The 22,224-nt window shown below is 43.6% G+C and overlaps 1 protein-coding gene across 4 annotated transcripts in view; it reads left to right on the plus strand.

The window, feature by feature from the left end:
* The first annotated feature begins 782 nt into the window (after positions 1 to 782).
* Positions 783 to 22,224, plus strand: part of LOC120933320 (very low-density lipoprotein receptor-like) — a 38,831-nt gene continuing 17,389 nt past the window's right edge. Inside the window, exons 1-4 of one of the 4 annotated variants that reach the window (XM_040346468.1) lie at positions 785 to 994; positions 8,271 to 8,393; positions 11,794 to 11,916; positions 20,174 to 20,296. In XM_040346468.1, the coding sequence (XP_040202402.1) occupies positions 928 to 994; positions 8,271 to 8,393; positions 11,794 to 11,916; positions 20,174 to 20,296 (436 nt within the window). In that variant the 5' untranslated portion in view covers positions 785 to 927. Of the gene's footprint in view, positions 995 to 8,270; positions 8,394 to 11,793; positions 11,917 to 20,173; positions 20,297 to 22,224 lie in introns of all 4 variants that reach the window. The other 3 variants (XM_040346465.1, XM_040346469.1, XM_040346466.1) reach the window with 3 other exon arrangements.

Consider the following 22,224-nt stretch of genomic DNA (forward strand, 5'->3'; position numbering starts at 1 on the left):
TATCTTCGTTGTTTCCCATATTCGTTATTTTAAAAATATCGTTATTCGTTATTAAATGCGCTAAACCGTTCGTTCATTCGTATGTTAACGAATCAACTAAAATAACGAAAATTGACGGAAAACGTATTCGCAACTAAAAAAATTGCACATGTCTACATAGCATACACATTTTATTGTGCCCATAAAGCTTCTGTTGTGCCCATATAGAATTTAAGATCTCCACTGGCTTAAGCCAATGCTGCACCATGCAGGTGTAGTGTTTTTTGGAATTGATCGATTGCCTGATTGTATGCTTATTTATACCTTCACTTGCTGTGGTTGCAGCATATTTTGCTCAGATCGCCACAGCAAAACCAGGTACCCCCCCCCCCCCCCCCAAATGTGGCAGTGGACAGGGGAGGGTTATCGCATTTTATGTGATAATGACTAAGCCCTCCCCTTCACAAAATAGTCAAAAAGGGGCGGAGCATGGGTGACCTTAAAATTACACCCACCCTGAAAAAAGTTCTGCTGACGCCCATGGTCGGAGGGCGGGGATCCGGGGGAGAATGGGCAGACTTGATGGATCACGTGGTCTTTTTTCTGCTGTCATTCTTCTGTTTCTAAAAAAAAAAAACTGTTTACTCCAAGTTTCTTGGTCTTCAATAGTTTGGACACAAATCAACACAACTGCATATTGATGTTGCAATAAACGAATTTGCCAAGAACAAATCTAAATGATGCAAGTGGGAGTGATTGGGCAACTTTTTGGAAATGCGTCACTTCCAGAAAGGGGTTTCTTTGGGAAAGCTCAGAAAAACGGGTGCAAATGTTTTCCAATCTCTCCCTTGTTGAGACAAACCCAGCAGAGTACAAAACAAATTACAAACACTTGCAACCTGACCTAGCTGAGTGCATAACTTGCAGCTCCTGACAGTACTATACAGCATGGGTTCTCCTGGGCTCCCAGTTATATTATTGATGCTGCTATTACACCTTACAGCTGCTCCTCCAGGTAAGTGTCCAAATGTTCTATGTTTTGGCTGTGGATGGCAACACAAAAAAAAAAGTTGTATTGTTGTACGCACACCGGTAAACTTGGGTCTTTGCGGTGCCTTTTACCTGACAACCCTATTCTAAAGCGCTGCTTTAACCACTTAAAGCGGGAGGTCACCCCGAAAAACAATTTTTAACATTAGATTGAGGCTCATTTTGTCAAGGGGAATCGGGTGGGTTTTTGCGACCGTCGGAAGCCTGTCAATCAAATAGGAACGGCCAGTCCCGCAGCCCATACCCGGAAGTGGCGGAGAAGATCGCTCTCTAAAACGGTAAGTACAGCTTCGATTTAAAAAAAAAACACCCGATTCCCCTAGACAAAATGAGCCTCAATCTAATGTTAAAAATTACGTTTTTGGGTGAACCTCCACTTTAAGACCCGGACCAAAATGCAGGTCGTGGCTCCCAAACAAAATTGGTGTCCTTTTTTTGCCACAAATAGAGCTTTCTTTTGGTGGTATTTGATCACCTCTGCGTTTTTTATTTTTTGCGCTATAAACAAAAATAGAGCGACAATTTTGAAAAAAATGCAATATTTTTTCTTTTTGCTATAATAAACATCCCCCAAAAATATATAAAAAATAAAAAAATGTTCCTCAGTTTAGGCTGATACATATTCTTCTACATATTTTTGGTAAAAAAATCACAATAAGCGTTTATCGATTGGTTTGCACAAAATTTATAGCGTTTACAATATAGGCGATAGTTTTATTGCATTTTTATTAATATTTTTTTTTTACTACTAATGGCGGCGATCAGTGATTTTTTTCGTGACTGCAAGATTATGGCGGACACATCGGACAATTTTTACACATTTTTGGGACCATTTTTACAGCAAAAAATGCATAAAAATGCATTGTTTACTGTGAAAATGACAATTGCAGTTTGGGAGTTAACCACTAGGGGGCGCTGAAGGGGTTAAGTGTGACCTCATATGTGTTTCTAACTGTAGGGGGGCGGGGCTGGATGTGTGATGTAATTGATCGCCTTTCACTATATCAGGGAACAAACGATCAATGACAGGGCCACTGTGAAGAACGGGGAAGGTGTGTTTACACACGCCTCTCCTCGTTCTTCAGCTCCAGGGACTGATCGTGGGACTCTGGCAGCGATCAGGTCCACGGGTCCCACGGTCGCGGAGCTTCGGAACAGGTTGCGTGCGCGCCCGCGACCCACGGCTGGGCATTAAACAATCACGTACAGGTACATGATTGTGCCCAGCCGTGCCATTCTGCCGACGTATATCGGCGTTAGGCGGTCCTTAAGTGGTTAACCACTATAGCCCCAGAAAGATTTGCCTCCTTAATGACCAGGCCGTTTTTTTTTGCGATACGGCACTGTGTTGCTTTAACTGACAATTACAACGTTGTACACAAAATTTATGTCCTTTTTTTTACCCACAAATGGAGCTTTCTTTGGGTGGAATTTGAGCACCTCTGCTGTGTGTGTTTTTTTTTTTCGCTATAAACAAAAAAAGACAGACAATTTTGAAATTAAAAACTATTTTTTTTTACTTTCTGCTATAATACATATCCAAAAAATATATATAAAAAAACAAATTTATCCATCAGTTTTGGCCAATATGTATTCTTTTACATATTTTTGGTAAAAAAAATTGCAATAGGCGTATATTGATTGGTTTGCGCAAAAGGTATCACGTCTACCAACTACGACATAGATTTAGGGACTTGTATTGTTTTTACTGGTAATAGCGGCGATCTGCAATTTTGCGGCGGACTAAGCTGACCCCAAATGACACTTTTTGGGGACCAGTGACATTATTGCATTAATCAGTGCTATAAAAATGCACTGATACATGTGTAAATGTTGCTGTCAGGGAAGGGGTTGACACTAGGGGACGATCAAGAAAAACCAGCAATATAATTTGTTAACGTGATCAGCTGTGATTGGACACAGCTGATCACATGGTAAAGGGCCACTGTAATTGGCCCTTTACCTTGATCTGTGATCAGCTGTGTCCAAAGGACACAACGGTCACAGAGCGTGCCCGATGGACGTTGTCCCAAAAAAGAGAGCTGCGCTGTAGCAGTCTTTCAGGTATAGCTTGGTATTGAGGTAGTTAAAGGGAACCTGTTCTAGGAGAAACATGTTGATTTTTATTATTTTTTGCTCCTAAAATTACAATATGCCTGGCTTTTGTTTCAATGTCTGGGCGGGGCCACTTTTGTTTTGCTCATCAATGCCTGGGACCAGGCGGGGGCCAAGTTCATATGAAAAATAAACATTATGGCGGTTCCCTGACAGTGTGAGATGAGCCGTAGATAGTGTGCAGCAATAAAAGTACAGAGTCCTTCTGTAAGAGTGCTGTCCCGTGTCACTACACACTTTCCTCCTGTATGTTGCATTAGGTCTCCATACTGAAGGTTCATTCCCAGTTACTTTTGGGATACCGACCACTAGGGAGGAAAAACAGAACAATCATCCTCTCGCTAACGGAGGACCTATCTTCTACACTGGGTGCCACGCTTTATGACTATCTGCAATGTACCTTGCACTCGTTACTGGTTACCCATAGCCACTGCATTCCTCCTCCTGCTTATCTTGCCGAGTAGATTCTTCTTGGTGACTTTGCTTCATAACCTACATGTGCTTTACTAACCCTGTTCTTTCATACACCTCAAACCATCATGCACCCTTTTAAATGACTTCAGACCAGGCTTAGAATCGTTTGACAACTTTTACTGTACTTCTCATGGCAGACAACAGACAACGAATATAAAAAAAGTCCAGAACCTAAACGGACTAATGGATGTGGCTGCCCAGGCATACCTTTACAGGTGTTAGTCCAAAGGCGACGATCCCCAATGACCAGTGGCAGCCTGTCCATTAGGGGCGCCGCCCCCCTAATCCATGCGTCCGGCCCCTTGTCTATATGCAGAATGCCGGACGCATGGATTTTAATAGAGTTTATTTTTTATTTTTTTTAAGCACGTGATTGAAGCCTTAAAGCGGAGGTTCACCCATAGCAAACACATTTTCCCCTTAGCTTCATGCTCGTTTTGTCTAGGGGAATCGGCTATTTGTTTTAAAATATGATCCGTACTTACCCGTTTACGAGATGCATCTTCTCCGCCGCTTCCGGGTATGGGCTGCGGGACTGGGCGTTCCTTCTTGATTGACAGTCTTCCGAGAGGCTTCCGACGGTCGCATCCATCGCGTCACGATTTTCCGAAAGAAGCCGAACGTCGGTGCGCAGGCGCAGTATAGAGCCGCACCGACGTTCGGCTTCTTTCGGCTATGAGTGACGCGATGGATGCAACCGTCGGAAGCCTCTCGGAAGACTGTCAATCAAGAAGGAACGCCCGCTCCCGAAGACCCATACCCGGAAGCGACGGAGAGGATGCATCTCGAAAACGGGTAAGTACGGATCATATTTTAAAACAAATAGCCGATTCCCCTAGACAAAACGAGCATGAAGCTAAGGGGAAAATAGAAAAAAAAAAAACGAATTGGGTGAACTCCCGCTTTAAGGCTCTAATTGGCTTCAAAAGAAGATGGGCTCGAGTGACAGAGCACTGCGCCCTGAGCCCACCCAGTTGTGTAACAGTAGCTAATTAATATTCGCTATTGTCTTTCTGATTCTCGTCCTCACAAATCAGGAGGCGGGTCTTAAGACCCTATTGGCCGAGAGGAGAAGCGATCATATTGCCACTGAGGGAAGTCGCCATTGAGGAAGCTGCCGTGAAGCCGGAGACGCAGGGTGAAGTCACCGAGGAGGAAGCCACCGCCAAGGAGGAGGAGACGCAGAAAGCAGCCGAAGCTGCTAGATGGGGTAAGTGTTGGACTGGTGGGGGGACAGACGAGTGAGCGATGGACCAATTGAGGGGGGTGGCGACGGGTGTCTTTTTCCGCTCCCCCCAAAACATACATCGCCAGCTGCCACTGCCAATGACTAGTAATGTCCACCAGAACAGAAACATCTTCTTAGGTTTTTGGATTCCGTGAACTGTGGCATTTCTTCATCCTTAAGTTCCCGCCAGACTGTCCAGGCCCCCCCCCCCCCAAACCGGACCTTCACGCTATTTATGTATCACACAGGGAGGACGGAGACAGAGGCTCCTATCCATTCATAAACTGAAGCATCGTAAACACAGTGATCACTGACTATGTTCATTCAGAAAAGGTAGGAGCCGGGTTTAGCGGCTCCTACCGCCGCTCTCCATCCTGACAGAGGGGGCGGAGGAGGGACACAGATCCCGGAGGGTGGAAGCAGCGGCACGGAGGGGGGACACAGACCACGGAGGGGGGAAGCAGCGGCACGGAGTGGGAGAGCAAAACAGAGGACGTAGCGGCACGGAGGGGGAGAACAAAGGACGGCAGCGGCACGGAGGGGGGGAACAGAGTACGGCAGTGGCACGGAGGGGAGAACAAAGGACGGCAGCGGCACGGAGGGGGAGAGCAAAACAGAGGACGGCAGCGGCACAGAGGGGGGGGAACAAAGGACAGCAACAGCACGGAGGGGGGGAACAAAGGACGGCAGCGGCACGGAGGGGGAGAACAAAGGACGGCAGCGGCACGGAGGGGGAGAACAGAGGATGGCAGCAGCACGGAGGGGGGGAACAGAGGACGGCAGTGGCACGGAGGGGGAGAACAGAGGACGGCAGCAGCACGGAGGGGGGGAACAGAGGACGGCAGCGGCACGGAGGGGGAGAGCAGAACGGCAGCGGCACGGAGGGGGGACACAGGAGCATGGAGGGAGAGTCAGGTATCGGTAAAGTATCGGAGCATTTTCCCCCGAGTACAAGTACTCTGGGAAATGCTTGGTATCAGTCCCGATACCGATACTATTATCAGTATCGGGACAACCCTACCTACAAGTTTCATGGCCTGTAGCCAATAATTATGAGTGAAAGATGCAAGACTCTTGAAAGATGGATGAATAAATATATAACTATTAATGTATGGTTTCCTCTAGAAAGGAGGAACATACAAACAACAGATAGCTGGTCAGTCACTTACGAATCTGTTTAATGCCACCTTGTTAATGAGGCTAAGGCGTGTATTGCACGATGGTGGAAAAACCCTAGCCCACCATCGATTGCAGAATGGCTTAATATGGCTAGAAATGTGGGGGCCACAGAGGACCTGGTGCTCTCAGCCCAGGATAAGAAAGAGCAATACACTAAAATTTGGACAACATGGAATCTATTTACTTATTCGGAAGAAGGGATGAGATTGTTGGGAAGCACAGGAGGGGAATGAGTCCGCCCTGTCTTTAAAATGTGGAGGTTGGGGTCCATCTCTCCCCCACTGGGAGAGGGTCAGAGAAGGGGGAGGAGAGTGAGGAGACGGGGGTGAACTGGGGGTTTTCCTTTCTTTTTTTTCTCTCCTTTCCCCCAGTTGGGGGTAAGGTTTGACATGGGTTTTTTCGTTATAGGGGGAGGGAGGATTGGGGAAATATAAAATGAAAGGGGAGGAGTGAGTAGTAACGTGACGGACATAATTTAGAGATAATAATAGGTAGTGGGGACCTGGAAGTAGACATTCAGGAACCCATAGAACCGAATCAGTTAATACTGAAATATCTAAGTAGAGATGTGAATACGTGATTAAAAATGGAGGAATGAAGAGAAATTAACTATGTACATACGTATTGGAAGACATGTTGTGATATACTACTTGTATTTCCTTTGAGTATAAATAAAGAATATTAAAAAAATAAATCAATGGTGTCAATGGAAACTTATCTGAGAGGCAGAGATTGATCTAGGAACCCTGAACAATTTCTGGAGGAACCCTAATGTTCCATGGAACGCTGGTTGAGAAACCCTGCTCTAAACTATGTATGATTATTGTTTAGTCTGAGCCTGCAAAGCAATTGTCTTCAATTGCAAGGACTCCACCATATGTATCCTCAAGCTGTGGACCAGATCCACGTACCTGCGTGTAATCTTCCGCCGGGCGCAGCGTATCTAAGATACACTACGCCGCCGCAACTTATTTTTTTTATTTCGAATCCACAAAGAATTTGCGCCGTACGTTACGGCGGCGTAGTGTATCTTTGGCGGCGTAAGGGCGCGGAATTCAAATGGATGTAATGGGGGCGTGTTTTATGTTAATACGTCGTGACCCGACGTAAACAACGTTTTTTTTTTTAACTGCGCATGCGCCGTCCGTGGGGGTATCCCAGTGCGCATGCTCGAAATTAACCCGGAAAAAGCCAATGCTTTTGACTGTGACGTCATTCTACGCAAATCCCTATTCGCGAACGACTTACGTAAATGACGTAAAAATTTCAAAATTGTACGCGGGAACGACGGCCATACATTGAGTACGCCTCATGACAGCAGCTTTAACTATACGCCGGAAAAAGCCGAACGAAAACTACGTAAAAAAATGTGCCGGCCGGACGTACGTTTGTGGATCACCATAAATAGCTAATTCACATACGCGGAAATCGACGGAAACGCCACCTAGAAATATTGCATCTAAGATCCGACGGCGTACTAAGACGTACGCCTGTCGGATCGATCCCAGATGCCGTTGTATCTTGTTTTGTAGATACAAAACAAAGATATGACGCGGGAATTTTTAAATTACGCCGGCGTATCAATAGATACGCCGGCGTAATCCTTTTGTGGATCTGCCCCTCAGACTATAAAGATGGTTCCCATGAGGAGAACTGTCAAAGAAAATTATCTGTTAAAACTAACAAACCCTGCTCCAACCTGTGTAGAATGAAAACACATGGGGCTAGATTCACATAGAGATACGACGTATCTCTGAGTTGTGCCGGTCGTATCTATGCGACTGATTCATAGAATCAGTTACGCATAGATATGCCTAAGATCCGACAGGTGTAACTGTGTTACACCATCGGATCTTAGGCTGCAATTCCAGGCCGGCCGCTAGGTGGCGTTTCGGTTTATTTACGCAACGATTATGCAAATGAGGAGATACACCGATTCCGAAACGAACGACCGCCCGGCGCTTTTTTGTTACGTCGTTTGCGTTCGGCTTTTTCCGGAGTATAGTTACCCCTGCTTCTATGAGGCTCAGCCAATGTTAAGTATGGCCGTCGTTCCCGCGTTAAATTTTGAAATTTTACGTCGTTTGCATACGTCGATTCACAAAAGAGCTGGACGCAAGTTACGCTCACGCCGAAACCAATGACGTCCTAGCGACGTCATTGGGAGCAATGCGCGCCGGGAAAATTTGCGGACGGCGCATGCGCCGTTAAATCGACTAATTTTATGCATCTTCTGTATTTTTAGGTAAATCAACCTGCAGCCCAGACCAGTTCCAGTGCAATGATGGCAAGTGTATTAACAGAAGTCTGCGTTGCAACCAAGAACATGATTGTGATGATCTTACTGATGAAATTGGATGTGTAAATGGTAAGCACCCTATCTTACTATCTACCTGTCTTAACCACTTAAGGAACGGACCAATATGCTGCTAAATGACCCAAGGGGTTTTTACAATTCGGTCCTTTTTTCCCCACAAATAGAGCTTTCTTTTGGTGGTATTTGATCACCTCTGCGGTTTTTATTTTTTGCGCTATAAACAAAAATAGAGCGACAATATTTTTTATTTTTTGCTATAATAAATATCCCCCAAAAACATATATAAAAAATTTGTTTTCCTCAGTTTAGGCCGATACATACTCTTCTACCTATTTTTGGTAAAAAAAATCGCAATAAGCGTTTATCGATTGGTTTGCGCAAAATGTATAGCGTTTACAAAATAGGGGACAGTTTTATTTTTTAATTTTTTACTACTAATGGCGGCGATCAGCGATTTTTTTCGTGACTGTGACATTATGGTGGTTACTTCGGACAATTTTGACACATTTTTGGGACCATTGTAATTTTCACAGCAAAAAATGCATTTAAATTGCATTGTTTATTGTGAAAATGACAGTTGCAGTTTGGGAGTTAACCACAGGGGGCGCTGTAGGAGTTAGGGTTCACCTAGTGTGTGTTTACAACTGTAGGGGGGTGTGGCTGTAGGACTGACCCCATCGATCGAGTCTCCCTATAAAAGGGATCACTCGATCGATGCAGTGAAGCGCGGGGAAGCCGCGTTTACATACGGCTCTCCCCGTTCTTCAGCTCCGGGGAGCGATCGCAACGGAGCGGCTATAAACGAATAGCCACGCCGTCGTCCCGGATCGCTCCCCGTGGGAATCCGACTGCCGCATGTAGCGGGGGGGGGGGGTCCCGATCGGACCCCCGACCCACGTCTAGGCAGGTACGCCCATGTGCCTGTACGTGCCATTCTGCCGACGTATATCTACATGCGGCGGTCGGGAAGTGGTTAAAGTCATACTAAAGCCTCGTACACATGATCGGACTTTCAGCTGACTTTTCCGTGGATTTTGGTCCGAAGGGTGTTGGCCGTTCTGCATACACACGGCACAACATTTTCAGCGAACATTCACCAAACCGCGTGCTTTTTCAGCTCTTTACCGCCACCCTTTAGGTAACTTCTGCTATTGTTGTCTGATGTTTAGCATTGGTTCTGAGCATGCGTGTTTGTACTTTGGATTTTAGTTGGACGGACTTGTGTACACATGATCAGATAAACCCACAAACAGATTTATTGCCAGACAGTTGGTGAGCATGAACAGCCAACATTTGTCTGATGGAGCATACACATGGTCGGATTATCCGACACAACATGTCCATCAGACAATTATGGCATAAAATTTGGATCATGTGTACAGGCCTTTACCCTATTATTACTCTTAAAGTGGAGTTCCACCCATAAATATAACATTACATCAGTAGTTTTAAAAAAAATGTCATTAGTCCTTTAAGAAAAAATGTTTTTTTTTAAGATGCCTTCAAAGTGTTGTTGCTAGGCAGAATAGTTAATCTTCCCTCTTCCTGCACCTAGGTGCTTAAGCTTTCTAACCTACACCGCACAGACTCCTGGGAATGTAGTGGGTGTAACTTTCCAGGAGTCTGTGCACTCCCCAGTCTCGAAGAATCATGTGACTTGGACAGTACAGGTGCTGAAACCTATTACACTGCTTGTGCAGCAAGGCTGAAATCCAGGAAGTCATACAGTCTGGCTTCATGATGCCCACACTTAAGATGGCCACGGTCTATTTCTATTTTATAAAGTGTCTAAATGCTGTAACAACCTAACAAAACGGACCTTAGTTTACAGACTTACTTTAATAGAATACATTAAGCTTGTGTATTGCAGGGGTATTTATATTTAAAAAGTGAAATTGTGGCCGGAACTCTGCTTTAAGTATACTTCTCTATCTTTTTATCTGTGCGGTAACTTATGATTAGGTCTCAGCAAAGGTGTTAAAAATTAGGACTTCCACACTGTTTGGCCTTATGCAGTGCAATTGTAACACCCAATTTAGTTTTCCTTTGATCCCTATAGCAAGGCAGGTCAAGTTTATTGATGTCTTTTTAAGGATTTTACAATAAAACTTGAAAGGGAGAAGGGTTGGAAACCCAAAAAGGTAATAAATATTATACACAATATATATAGCGCCAACAGTTTACGCAGCGCTTTACAATTTGGAAGTGCGATGAAGTGTTCAACTGCAGGGACAAGTCAGATGAAAAGGACTGCGGTACTTGTGGAAGGTCACTTTGATCACTAAGGCCAGCTTGCTAATAAGTGACAACAAAATGATATGTGGCTGACATCTGTAGCGCCCCCTTTACTTTCAGTAAGGGCACTACGCTAAAGTTAGTGGGAGAATGAGAGAGATAAGTTGCTCTCATTCTTAATTTTGTTAAATTTCGCTGTCGCCAAATTCTGGATTATCTTGTGGTCAGTCTGTGTGTCCAGAGATACGGTCTCATCTCTGGACGGCAGGTGGCGCCAGGGGATCCAGGCGGAGCCACTTCTTCCCAGCAGCCAATGAGAGGAGTTGAGCCTCGCTGTGTATGCTGGGAGGGGGTATTTCTCTGACGGAGGCCGTTGTTCTGGGTTCTTCACGGGTTCCTGGTTCCAGGTGCGGCACCCACCTTTAGGGTGTGCGTACATCGCGGGGCCCCACCACTATAGCCTACCTGGCCTGGGGTCGCGCGCTACGCAGAGTTCCAGACTCTGGGCCCTCCTGGTCCGGAGCAATTGATGCTAATAAGGGGCCCCAGTGACTTACTGGGTCCCCCTTCTACTGAGAAGATCCCAGGCTGTATGCCGTTTGGTGGGGGATCGGCTTGAGGAGAACCCGGAGGCAGGTTATCCAAAAGGGCTTGAACGAACCATCGGGGATCTGGTGACCGGGACATTGACAGGTACACTTGCACTGTCAACCGGCGACCCTAACGCTAATTACTGGGAGGATTTGCTCAATCATTTAGCGCATCCAAGTACTAGGCCTGTGGCAGAGGTCTCATCTGAGTCAGGTCTGTGGCAGAGGCCTGTTTCTCCCAGCAACCTTAAAGCGGCACTCCGGCTGCCAGGCCTGTGGCAGGGGTCTGTCCGGGGGCACTTCACCCATTCTGGCTAGAGTGGCGACGAACTGTACTACTACAGAAAGCAGGATTGCTTTCCTTCTATCCAAAGCCTGATACCGCAAAGTTCCTTTACTTCATCAACCTTTTCTGTCTACCTCAAGTTGATGTTGGTCGTGTTGGGCCAAGAAATAAAGCATTCAGAAAACCTTATCTACGAATTGGACATTCGCTTATTGCTCTACTTACTACCTTCACCCCTAGACAACACATAGAGGTAACTTAATACGCCGATCCCAAAACAATCAGCGGCTCCTGAGGGGGTAGCGCTACACATCATTTTATGCATCTTTTGTATTTACAGATAAACCAACCTGCAGCCCAGATCAGTTCAAGTGCAATGATGGCAAGTGTATTAACGTAAGTCTGCGTTGCAACGGAGAACATGACTGTGACGATCATAGTGATGAGATTGGATGTGTAAATGGTAAGCACCCTATCTTACATTCTTTCTTGCAATTACAGTAGACTTATTATCACTTTTAGGTTTATTTCTCTATGAATTTCTTTTAATTTTTTTGGTAACTTGAGGCTGGGCCTCAGCAAAGGTAGGAAAAAATAGTACGGTTGTAGAGCTGGTTGCCCAGCAAGCACTGATACATTCCCTGGATGCATGGATGTTTTTTCTCCTCTGCTTGATGGACAGCTCAGGTAAAGAGGAGGCCACAATGGACTCTGATTACCTGTTGCCAAAGCCAAAGATGGACCTATCCCTTGCAACCTTGGGGCACGAGGGCTTCCTATTGGCACCCTGGGACAAGATGTATTCTGATTGGAAGCTGTGGGAGTGCAGAGACCATTAAATCAGGGTGGCAGAGACCCACGTGGGTGCATGGAGTGTGCATGTAGGCAGGCGAGCCTCCTGGGGTAGATCAATCAATGAACCAATCCAGCAAGAATTGCTGGATAAGTGAAGTGCAAAAATAATCCCAAGATCAATAATACAGTGAATGCTGCCAGATGGGGATGCTTGATATTGCTGAATTCAATTAAATGAAATAATAGTGACAAGCAGATGATACACCGAATCCTTCCCTGGGCTCACTAGCCTCTTACCTCCAGGCAGATGTAAATAGGCATCCAATATATCCCACACTAGCAGTCCTTTATGGATTATTCCAATCCGTCCGCCCCTTCAACTGGTACCGCGTCTCCTTCACAAATCCACACAGCACTCAGCCCCAAATGTAAAAAAGAGAGAACAGAAGGAGGGACTCCAATGGTGAAGTACAGTAAACCAGGGGAATTTATTGAAGGAAAAGACCTGTGCTTACATTAACAAAGTTAAAAAAGTGCAGCAGTAATAAAAACGAGCGGCGTTCCACAGCGCCGGCTTACATCACTCCAGGTGTACGTCCGTCCAATCCCTACGCGTTACGACACGGGATCACGTGTCTTCGTCTGGGGAAAAGTAGTTTCCCACTACTACTCCCCAGTAGTGGAGTGGGCCCCGCCATGCACTCTGTGTGGGCTCCACACATGCACTTCACTAAACTCTTGAAATTCTGTACCTCTGTACAGGATGGGAACCTTTGTGGTGCAATCCACTCCCATTGTTTGGGTGAGACAGAAAACTCTGCTAGAGGCCACACCACTATAACTGGTACATGCTATCGACAGGTTGCTTGTTAAACTTTCATTACTCTAGGCAACCACTTATGTCTTTACACTACTACACTCTATACCATGTTTCTAGACCCACTCGTTGAGTGTCTCGGTGTCTAGACTATGCCTTCCACAAAGCCATACAACTAAAAAAATTGGATTTTAGCTCAGCCTTCTTCTATACTCATGCAAGTATTAATTCAGGTGACACTTTCTCTGGGCTTAGTTATTAAACTTACAACAGTAAAATCAGTCTGTATATGCAGTAAGGCATGCTTGTTATACTCACTGTGGAACCTAAGGGGTTAATCCTCTGCATTGTGTAAAAAGGCTGCTTGATTCTGGCTTCTCTGATCCTCCCCTTCTTCCACTGACTTCTAATAATTTTATGATAACACGAGTCAGACTGCACATGCTTAGTTTGGTGTGTATTGCTAGAGAGGTTTTTGGGAGAGTGCATGTGATCAGCACAGGGCCAATCAACACTGTCCAGACAGAGGGTTTCAATTTGTCGTCATCAGGAAGCGTACCTGACACACGCACAAGACCCATATTAAATAGGTCTCATAGACAGCAATGCCAAGGATGTTTAGCCAATGAAAGCCTCAGTCCCGGTTTTGCCTTGTACGCATATCCTTTGAGTCTGTGTACTAGTTGCAACGGTAACCGGGACTGAGGCTTTCATTGGCTAAACATCCTTGGCATTGCTGTCTATGAGACCTATTTAATATGGGTCTTGTGCGTGTGTCAGGTACGCTTCCTGATGACGACAAATTGAAACGTACGTCGAGGCGGTACGTGAACACGCACAGCACCTTCTGGTCCAGCTGGTTTCTCAACAGTGAGAGGTGGAGCGCACGCTGTAAGTCTCCCCAGCACGGACGCATCTCTACCCGATCCATTCGATCGATCCATCCGACCTATAAGCCTATAGCCTCAGTGCCGGGACGAGGGCACCATCCAAGTAAGGGGCCACTCGGCACTGTGTTTTATATTTTCTTTTAAATAAAACGGTATTATGCCATGGCGGTATCTCTCTCTTTTTCATTATGCCTTATGACGCTCTAACAAGCTGATCTAAAGGAAACTCCAGGTGTTACATTTTTGTCTATGGTGACAACAAGCTCATTTTGACCTCTTTTCTAACGAGAAAGGTCAACATTTTGCGGTAAGGGGCCATCCTTATATGCACTTTGGGTGTCTTGTATCGGTGAAGGTGGAAACCTGCTTGTCTCTATTGCATGCACAATGCAGATTGCAAGGAATATATGAACACTCTTCATTCAGCTTTTATTGACACTTTGTTCCTTTTTTCACAGTTTTTCTTTCATATATTCAGTATATGTATGGGACTATTGCACTTTTTTCTATTAAGCATCCTCATTTATGGATGTTGCACATATGTGTTATTTCATTGTGTTTGCTTTTGATTAATCGATTTTGGATTTTTTGTTTATTTTATTTATTATCATTTTCACTGGTTCACGAGCGCCCCCTGTTTTTTGTTTTCCACTTGATGCATACAGTATAGTGGTAAAATAAACGCTAGTTCTCCCAAGTCATTGTATCACTCCCGGGGAAATGTGTCCCAACTTGCGGCGCTGCAGACGCCAGCAAGTACAAATGAAACTATAGAAACCACACTCCTGTGACCCAGTTAACTATGCTGATAGGCAAGTGCCTTCTCACCAAATGAGACCTCGCCTCACCGGTTTCCTTAGTCCGGAACATTTTTTCCCTAAATAGCTTCCTTTACCTTAGTGCAGTCCTCCTTCACTTACCTCATTCTTCCATTTTGCTTTTAAATGTCCTTATTTCTTCTGAGAAATGCTCACTTCCTGTTCTTCTGTCTGTAACTCCACACCGTAATGCAAGGCTTTCTCCCTGGTGTTGAGAAAGACTCTTGAGGGGGGAGGGGGTGAGCAGGCAAGTCAGGACACTCTCTACTTTGCAGATAGAGAAAGGAGCTGTGTGTAAGTGGGTGTCCTGACACTCCTGCTCACCCCCTCCCCCCTCAAGAGGCCCTCTCCACACCAGGAAGAAAGCCTTGCATTACAGTGTTGAGTTACAGACAGAAGAACAGGAAGTGAGCATTTCTCAGAAGAAATAAGGACATTTAAAAGCAAAATGGAAGGATGAGGTAAGTGAAGGAGGACTGCACTAAGGTAAAGGAAGCTATTTAGGGAAATTTTGTTTCCTTTACAACCCTTTTAATCTTTCAAAAAAGTTGTCTGTACGTTCTTTTTTAGAAAGAGTAATAAAGGAATTTTTAACAACACGTGTTAGAAATATAATTTTAATCTAATTATTAGCTTAAGCTAATAAAAAGAGGCAAGTAGCTCCAAGGATGTGTGAAGTTTAGGCTTTTGAAGGCTAAATCACCAGGATGGGACAGGCTCCATTCGTAATTGACAAGGATTGCATACCTATGTGATGAAATTGATGACCGATTTACATGGACCATTTTTTAAAGGGGAGTTCCACCCACAATTTCACTTTTTAAATATAAATACCCCTGTAATACACAAGCTTAATGTATTCTAGTAAAGTTAGTCTGTAAACTAAGGTCCGTTTTGTTAGGTTGTTACAGCATTTAAATAGTTTATAATCTAGAAATAGACCGTGGCCATCTTAAGTGTGGGCATCATGAAGCCAGACTGTATGACTTCCTGGATTTCAGCTTTGCATATCTCGCACCTGCTCAGTGCACAAGCAATGTAATAGGTTTCAGTCAGGTTTGCAAGGACTACTGGGAAACATGATGCCTATCCCATAAACCCTTGCAAATAGCCTAGGCAAATAAGGAGGAGGAAGTAATGAAGGACTACAAAATAAAGGTATTTACAAGCAACAAATTAAATAAAAATTGTCCATTCTGAACACTATGAGATTAGAGCATGCAGCACAGACAAACATAAAAAAATGGTTGGAACTCCACTTTAAGGATTTTTCTATATTGTAATAAAGAACACAAGAAATCTGTGCCTTTATTTACTATTTCAATTCTTTGTGAATGATTGGGGGTACTATGTACTTTTTTTTTTTTTTTTTTTTTTTAACAATAGTTTTTATTTTAAGTTTTCAGATTTTCCATAGTAAAACAGAAATTCAAAATGCACAGTTTCGTAGAGGTAGTTGCAACTCCCCTCTTTAAGGCAATCACATTCTTCCCATGATACAGCGCTGACATAATACCATCTGAGATACAATATATGTTATCCGTACAACTACATATATGTTCTTCTAGTGGGCTCTATGGGCCAAATCCTCAAAAGGGATACGCAGGCGGAACTGCTGTTCAGCCTGCGTATCCCTGTGCCTATCTTTGGAACTGATCCACAGAAGCAGTTTTCCAAAGATAGGCAGAAGATCTGACATCTGTAAGACACTTACACTGTCAGATCTTAGGATGCAGTACTGCATCCGCCGCTGGGGGCATTTCGCGTCGAAATGCCGCTTTGCGTATGCAAATGAGGACTTACGGAGATCCACAAAGCTTTTCAGCTTTGTTTTTTCTGCGTAAGTTTACGTTTGCATACGTAAAATTAGGGCTGCTTTTACAAAGTGTAAACTAGTTACACCTTGTAAAAAGAGACCTTTTTTTCGATCGCCGCTATTTTTTTTAAATTTTAAATTTTATTTTTCGGCGCGTAACTTTTTTTTTTCCCGACGCAACTTTATTGTCCCGTCGCAATCCACAAAGCCCGGCGTAACGTAATTTTGCGCGCTGCCCGTCGGGAAAATGACGTCACGAGCATGCGCAGTACGGCCGGCGCGGGAGCGCGCCTCATTTAAATTGTCATCGCCCCCTGCAGAAGAGGACCGCCTTGCGCCGGAGACATTTAAGTTACACGGCCGAAAATTTCTAGGTAAGTGCTTTGTGGATCGGGCACTTAGGTAGAAATTTTCCGCCAGTGTAACTTGAATGGTAAAAGTTAAATTAGGCACGATCTTTGTGGATTTGCCCCTATGTCTAAGCTAAATGAAAATTTTTAGGTTTCAGCCTGACTACTCGCATTACTATGTACCTCTTAAACATATTCTCTCTCACACACACAGGTTGAACTAGATGTACAAGTGTCTTTATTTAACCTTACCAACCATGAAACTATGAAACTTTTACCCATTCACATATCTAGGGGACTCCTTATTTTTCTGTTTCAATATTTTATTGGATTTTCAAAAATTTTAACAAGCCCTGGTTTGACCACGCAGGGGCGACATTCATCAGATAAATATAGAAGTAGCGCATGAATGCGTAATGAATAACAAAACAAACTATAACCCTGGCCATAGAGGACCAGGTTGAAAATTAGGCCTGTGTTCTAGACAAACATGTTAATCTGTACCCCGGAGTACAGCAGTCTACATTGCTAGCCTACATATCGGAAAGCAATGAGAGAAGAAGCAAACAGGGAAAAAAGAGAAAGAGTAAGAAAGAGAGAGTAGAGAAAAAGAGGAGCCCCAGAAGAAGGCGAGTACCACGGACACGGGACCCGTCAAAGCAAGATTTCTTAAAGCTGACTATAACTAGTCGGGGGCAAGGATGGAAGGGAATAACTTATCCACGTTTTCCAGACTTTCAAAAAATTTGCATGCGAAACCTTCAGTATACTGAACATCTGCTCATTAATCGTCATAGCTGTCATTCTGGTTCTCACCCACTGGAAAGCAACAGACAGAGTCTTCCAGGCCTGGGCAATGGCTCTCTTTGCAGAAATAAAAAGGTGTGTGGCCAATTTCTGCTGGGGCGTAATTAGGCCCGGTATAGGGCAATGTAAAAGAGCCAGTCGGGCATCCTTACAGATTGTCATATGAAATAATGTCTGCAACAGGCCAAAGACCTCGGACCAGAGGGACTCCTTATTTTTAAAACCGGTTCAGTTAAGCCCCCTCCCCCCACAAGGGAGAAGGTGCTTTGCCGTAGTCGATAACTGCTCACTGAAGGCCGAGAACTGAGCGATCAGCGGTCGCCGGTGCAGGGTACGGATCGATGCTTCATCCACTTTGCCGAGTTTAAATGTTTGTATGAGGTATCAGGAATCCATACAGGACCATTAGCAAACTCGCTGTTCGTTGGAGATAGGCCCACCATTTATTGCCTCTATGTTAGTGCAGATCTGTGTGATTCATCATCTATCTTTTAAAATGTCACCACAGTATTATGCCATGTTTCCTCTCTGATGTTTTTTACATGTCCATCCGAGTCCTTCAGTCATCGCTATTTGCTGCTGCTCATGCCTGCATCTTTCGGGTTTTTCTGTTGGCTATCTGTGCTATAGCCGTGACGTGAGCACATAGGGACCACCTGAGGTGTTTTGCACTGAAGTCTTTGCCATCGGCACGGAACTGTGGACTTGTTCTATTATGTTTTGGGAGCACCTTTTATAAGACTTGACTTTTTGTATTTGTATTTTCATTTTTATTTTTCCTGATTGTCCAGACTTGTCACTTGATGCTACTTTAATATTGTTTATTTGCCTATTGCACTGTATGCGGTTGGGATTTCACGGTCACTGCGATATCACTTGTCACTACTGTATGATCCAGTGTTTGAGATTAACTCTTTTTGGTTTACACTGTTTTTGATATTTCAGTTGTGTAAGCATCTTTCCTACCTATTTTTGCTTCTATTACTTTGTTTTGTATTTGTTCATCACTCATTTAGCCTTAGGACCCACCCTGTGGCCCATTTACTCACCTTGTGAGTTTTGCACCATTTATCTATCACAGCGCAGACACCACCACTTTTTACACTTATTTTACTTTTCTGGCAAGGACAGTCTACCAGGTGTTTGCTACCGTGTTTCCCCGAAAATAAGACCGGGTCTTATAATAATTTTGGTTACAAAAATCAGACTAGGGCTTATTTTCAGGGGATGTCTTATTTATTTATGGAATGTACAATAATCTACATTTATTCAAATACAGTCATGTCATCATGACGATCTTAAAGTGGTTGTAACCCCAAAAATAAAAAAACATATCCTGATCCTTTAAAGCATGATAGCCAGCACAGTGACCCGCCGTAGCTCTTCTTCCCCACTTTTGAGCACTGCAGAGGAAGGGGCCGCTGACGTGGGAGAGGAGAAGATCTCTGGCCGGTTGCATGAGCGCCCAGCGGCACGGTAAGTGAGGTATTTTCCAAAATAAAGTTACAAAAGGAGACACACTGCTCATTATATAATCTTTTTACAAAACGGATTACATGTTTTTACAACGACTTTAACTAGGGCTTATTTTCGGGGTAGGGCTTATATTGCATCCATCCCTGAAAATAACGCTAGGTCTTATTTTTGGGGTAGGGCTTATTTTCAGGGAAACAGGGTAGCAGTGCCCCTTAGCTGTAGTCCCCCGATAGTGCAGGAGCCCACTTTACACAAGGAACTGACTTAATTCCATAGGCGTTCAGTTCATCCACATCACAGCAATTAACCAGTTTAAACTACTCAGATGCAATGATATGTAAACTTTTGCATCCGTTTAAATGAAGATGGAACTCCAAGATTCAATAAATCATATATAAGAAAAGAAAGTCTCATAGTGTAAAACGGCATACATTTATTAAAATGCTTGTAAAGGTTACACTTACAGCAAGGCAGAAAATTCAGGCATGAAAAAATTGTCTGGTGACGATGTTATTCGTCCAACCAGTTGAGTGGCGCTACAAGGACTCTCCGATCCGACTTGTTTCCACAAAACTGTTGTCTACTGGAAATGGCCATGCTCCCTGAGACAACTTACCTGTTATGTTTTAGAGGTAAATAATCATAATCTGTAACAGTCCTAGCCCTTGAATGAGCTAGCAGTCTAGAGTCTATTCCACATAGGCACACACTGGTACCAATAGTGGGTATAAACCAGCTTAACAGCTGTATGGTTATTAAAAGAAACTAGAGAACCCGAAGCAAAGCCACATAAACACTGAAAGACAATATGAACACCATAAACAGGATTCTTGTGGCATCTGAGCCCAAGATGCCTGCACTGAGGGACATCAATTTTGTGCTTTTTTTATATAGCATATCATTGAGCATAATCATTGGTCACCTTCTTATATACTGTTGGTCTCTTCTCAGGATCTAAAGCTTGCACATCTACTGAATTCAAATGTGGTGGGAGTAAAAATAGGTGTATCCCTCTGATATGGAAGTGCGATCATGATGAAGACTGTGAGGACGGCTCAGATGAGAAGGACTGCGGTATGTATTTCATCTGATGGATAACGTCTGCTAGGCCATAATACAGAAATAGTATATAAATTCTCTTATAGAATCACTCAAAATGCCATTAATAATTCCGGGTACCATATGCAAATGTTTAGGGAGAGAGCCGGGTGACGTCACTTCCGGCCGCGGACGCTGTTCGTTTTAAACTTCAAATGTAAGTTACTATGTTTTTGTATTAAACAAATCTTTGGAAATACTGCAGTATGGAGCCCTCCATTTTCTTTACATGATAACACGTTTTATTATCCGATGATTGGCACTCCATTGGGAACGTCCTGGCAATCGATCAGCCAGTTTTGAAAATATCAGAGGCTCATTGTTTTGATCCATAAGGTGAAAGACTGGGGCAAACGATGTTACGCACATTGGATGATGGAAATTCTTTGAATGGAGGCACTTGCACTTTAACTGTGATGAACTTTGCTGCACATCTTGGATTTATTGTTATACTTGGACTTTTTCTTGCACTTTTTATGGGACTATGATTTGATTTATATTACAACAATTAATATATTTTTAATCCCTTTGCACATTTTTATTGTTCTGGAAATACTTGATTGTTATTTGCACATTTTGAATATTTTACACACTTGTCATATTCTGCACATGGTACCTGGAATTATTATTAAGTGAGTAAGTGAGAAACTTATATAGCGCAACACATGCAAACTGAATCGCCTCTGGGCGCTGTATCCATTCCGCGAGTGAAACCATTTTGACCTCAGAAGAGGTGGGTTTTAATCCTTCTCCTGTAGGCCAAGTTGTCCAGCTCCAATCGAGTGGTGGTTGGAAGAGCATTCCACAGTCGAGGTCCCTGGACTGCAAACCTTCGATCTCCTTTGGACTTGTATCTGGCTTTGGGTATCTGGACAAGGTTTTGATTGGTGGATCGCAGAATACGATTGGGGTTGTGGGCTTTCATTTTTTTTGCATTGATATTGGGGGGCGTTTCCATGAATGCACTTATGCATTATTGGCATTTTGAGTAATTCTATTAGTGAATTTATATACACTTCTGGATAATTTTAGTTTAATTATTTATTTAGTGACAAGGAAAAATGCATATATTGAGAGTCCAAGGGCCGCACACCCCAAAATGTTGTAGAGACAAAAATGGAGAAATTCCCCCCGGGGGCTTTAAAGCGACATATTATGTAAGGTATATTAAATTCAAGGACATGGAAATATATAAAAAAAAATTCTTTACTAGGTTTCTGTATCACGAGTAATGAAAATGCAGATAGTTGTAATATAAAATACATTCAGGTTACAGACAGTTGGAGACCTATCTCAACAACAATTAAATGTTATATGATACAATGGAATAATATATAGTGCCATTGATGAAGTAGCTTCCATAAGAATACCCCGACGCGTTTCGACCACAATTTGGTCTTCTTCAGGGGGTTTTGTATTCTGGAAAGATGTAAAAAAAAAAGTATGTTAGGATACTAACATTCAAGTAAAATGCTGGCACCCATAGTACAGATAGTGAGGATATATTTACCGCTCGAAGCATATAGAAGGTGACATGTAACCAGAGATGATGGCCGTGGTGCAGACAAAGGATCCCAATGTCCCCATGGTGAACGTCCCCCATCGCTCCAGGCGGGAGTCAACCAAACACAGGCTTGCAGGGAGTCTCGGGTGTGAACCTGCGAGAAGGGGGGGAGGGGGGCTAAGAAAAACAGACGACACCCATAATGATTCAATATGTATTTGTAATAAGAGTATAAAGTCATTGTGTACTAACAAGATCTTGGCATAAATATGTATAAAAGAATATGATAGAGTATGAAGGTATTGTTGATACTCACATCAGAATATCATGTTATTATTATTAAATATACCAGAACCATTGACATGGTAGGTATAATATACAAGTGAATGCAGAGTGAACA

This window comes from Rana temporaria, chromosome 3 (assembly GCF_905171775.1).
Source record: "Rana temporaria chromosome 3, aRanTem1.1, whole genome shotgun sequence".
Classification (NCBI taxonomy): domain Eukaryota; kingdom Metazoa; phylum Chordata; class Amphibia; order Anura; family Ranidae; genus Rana; species Rana temporaria.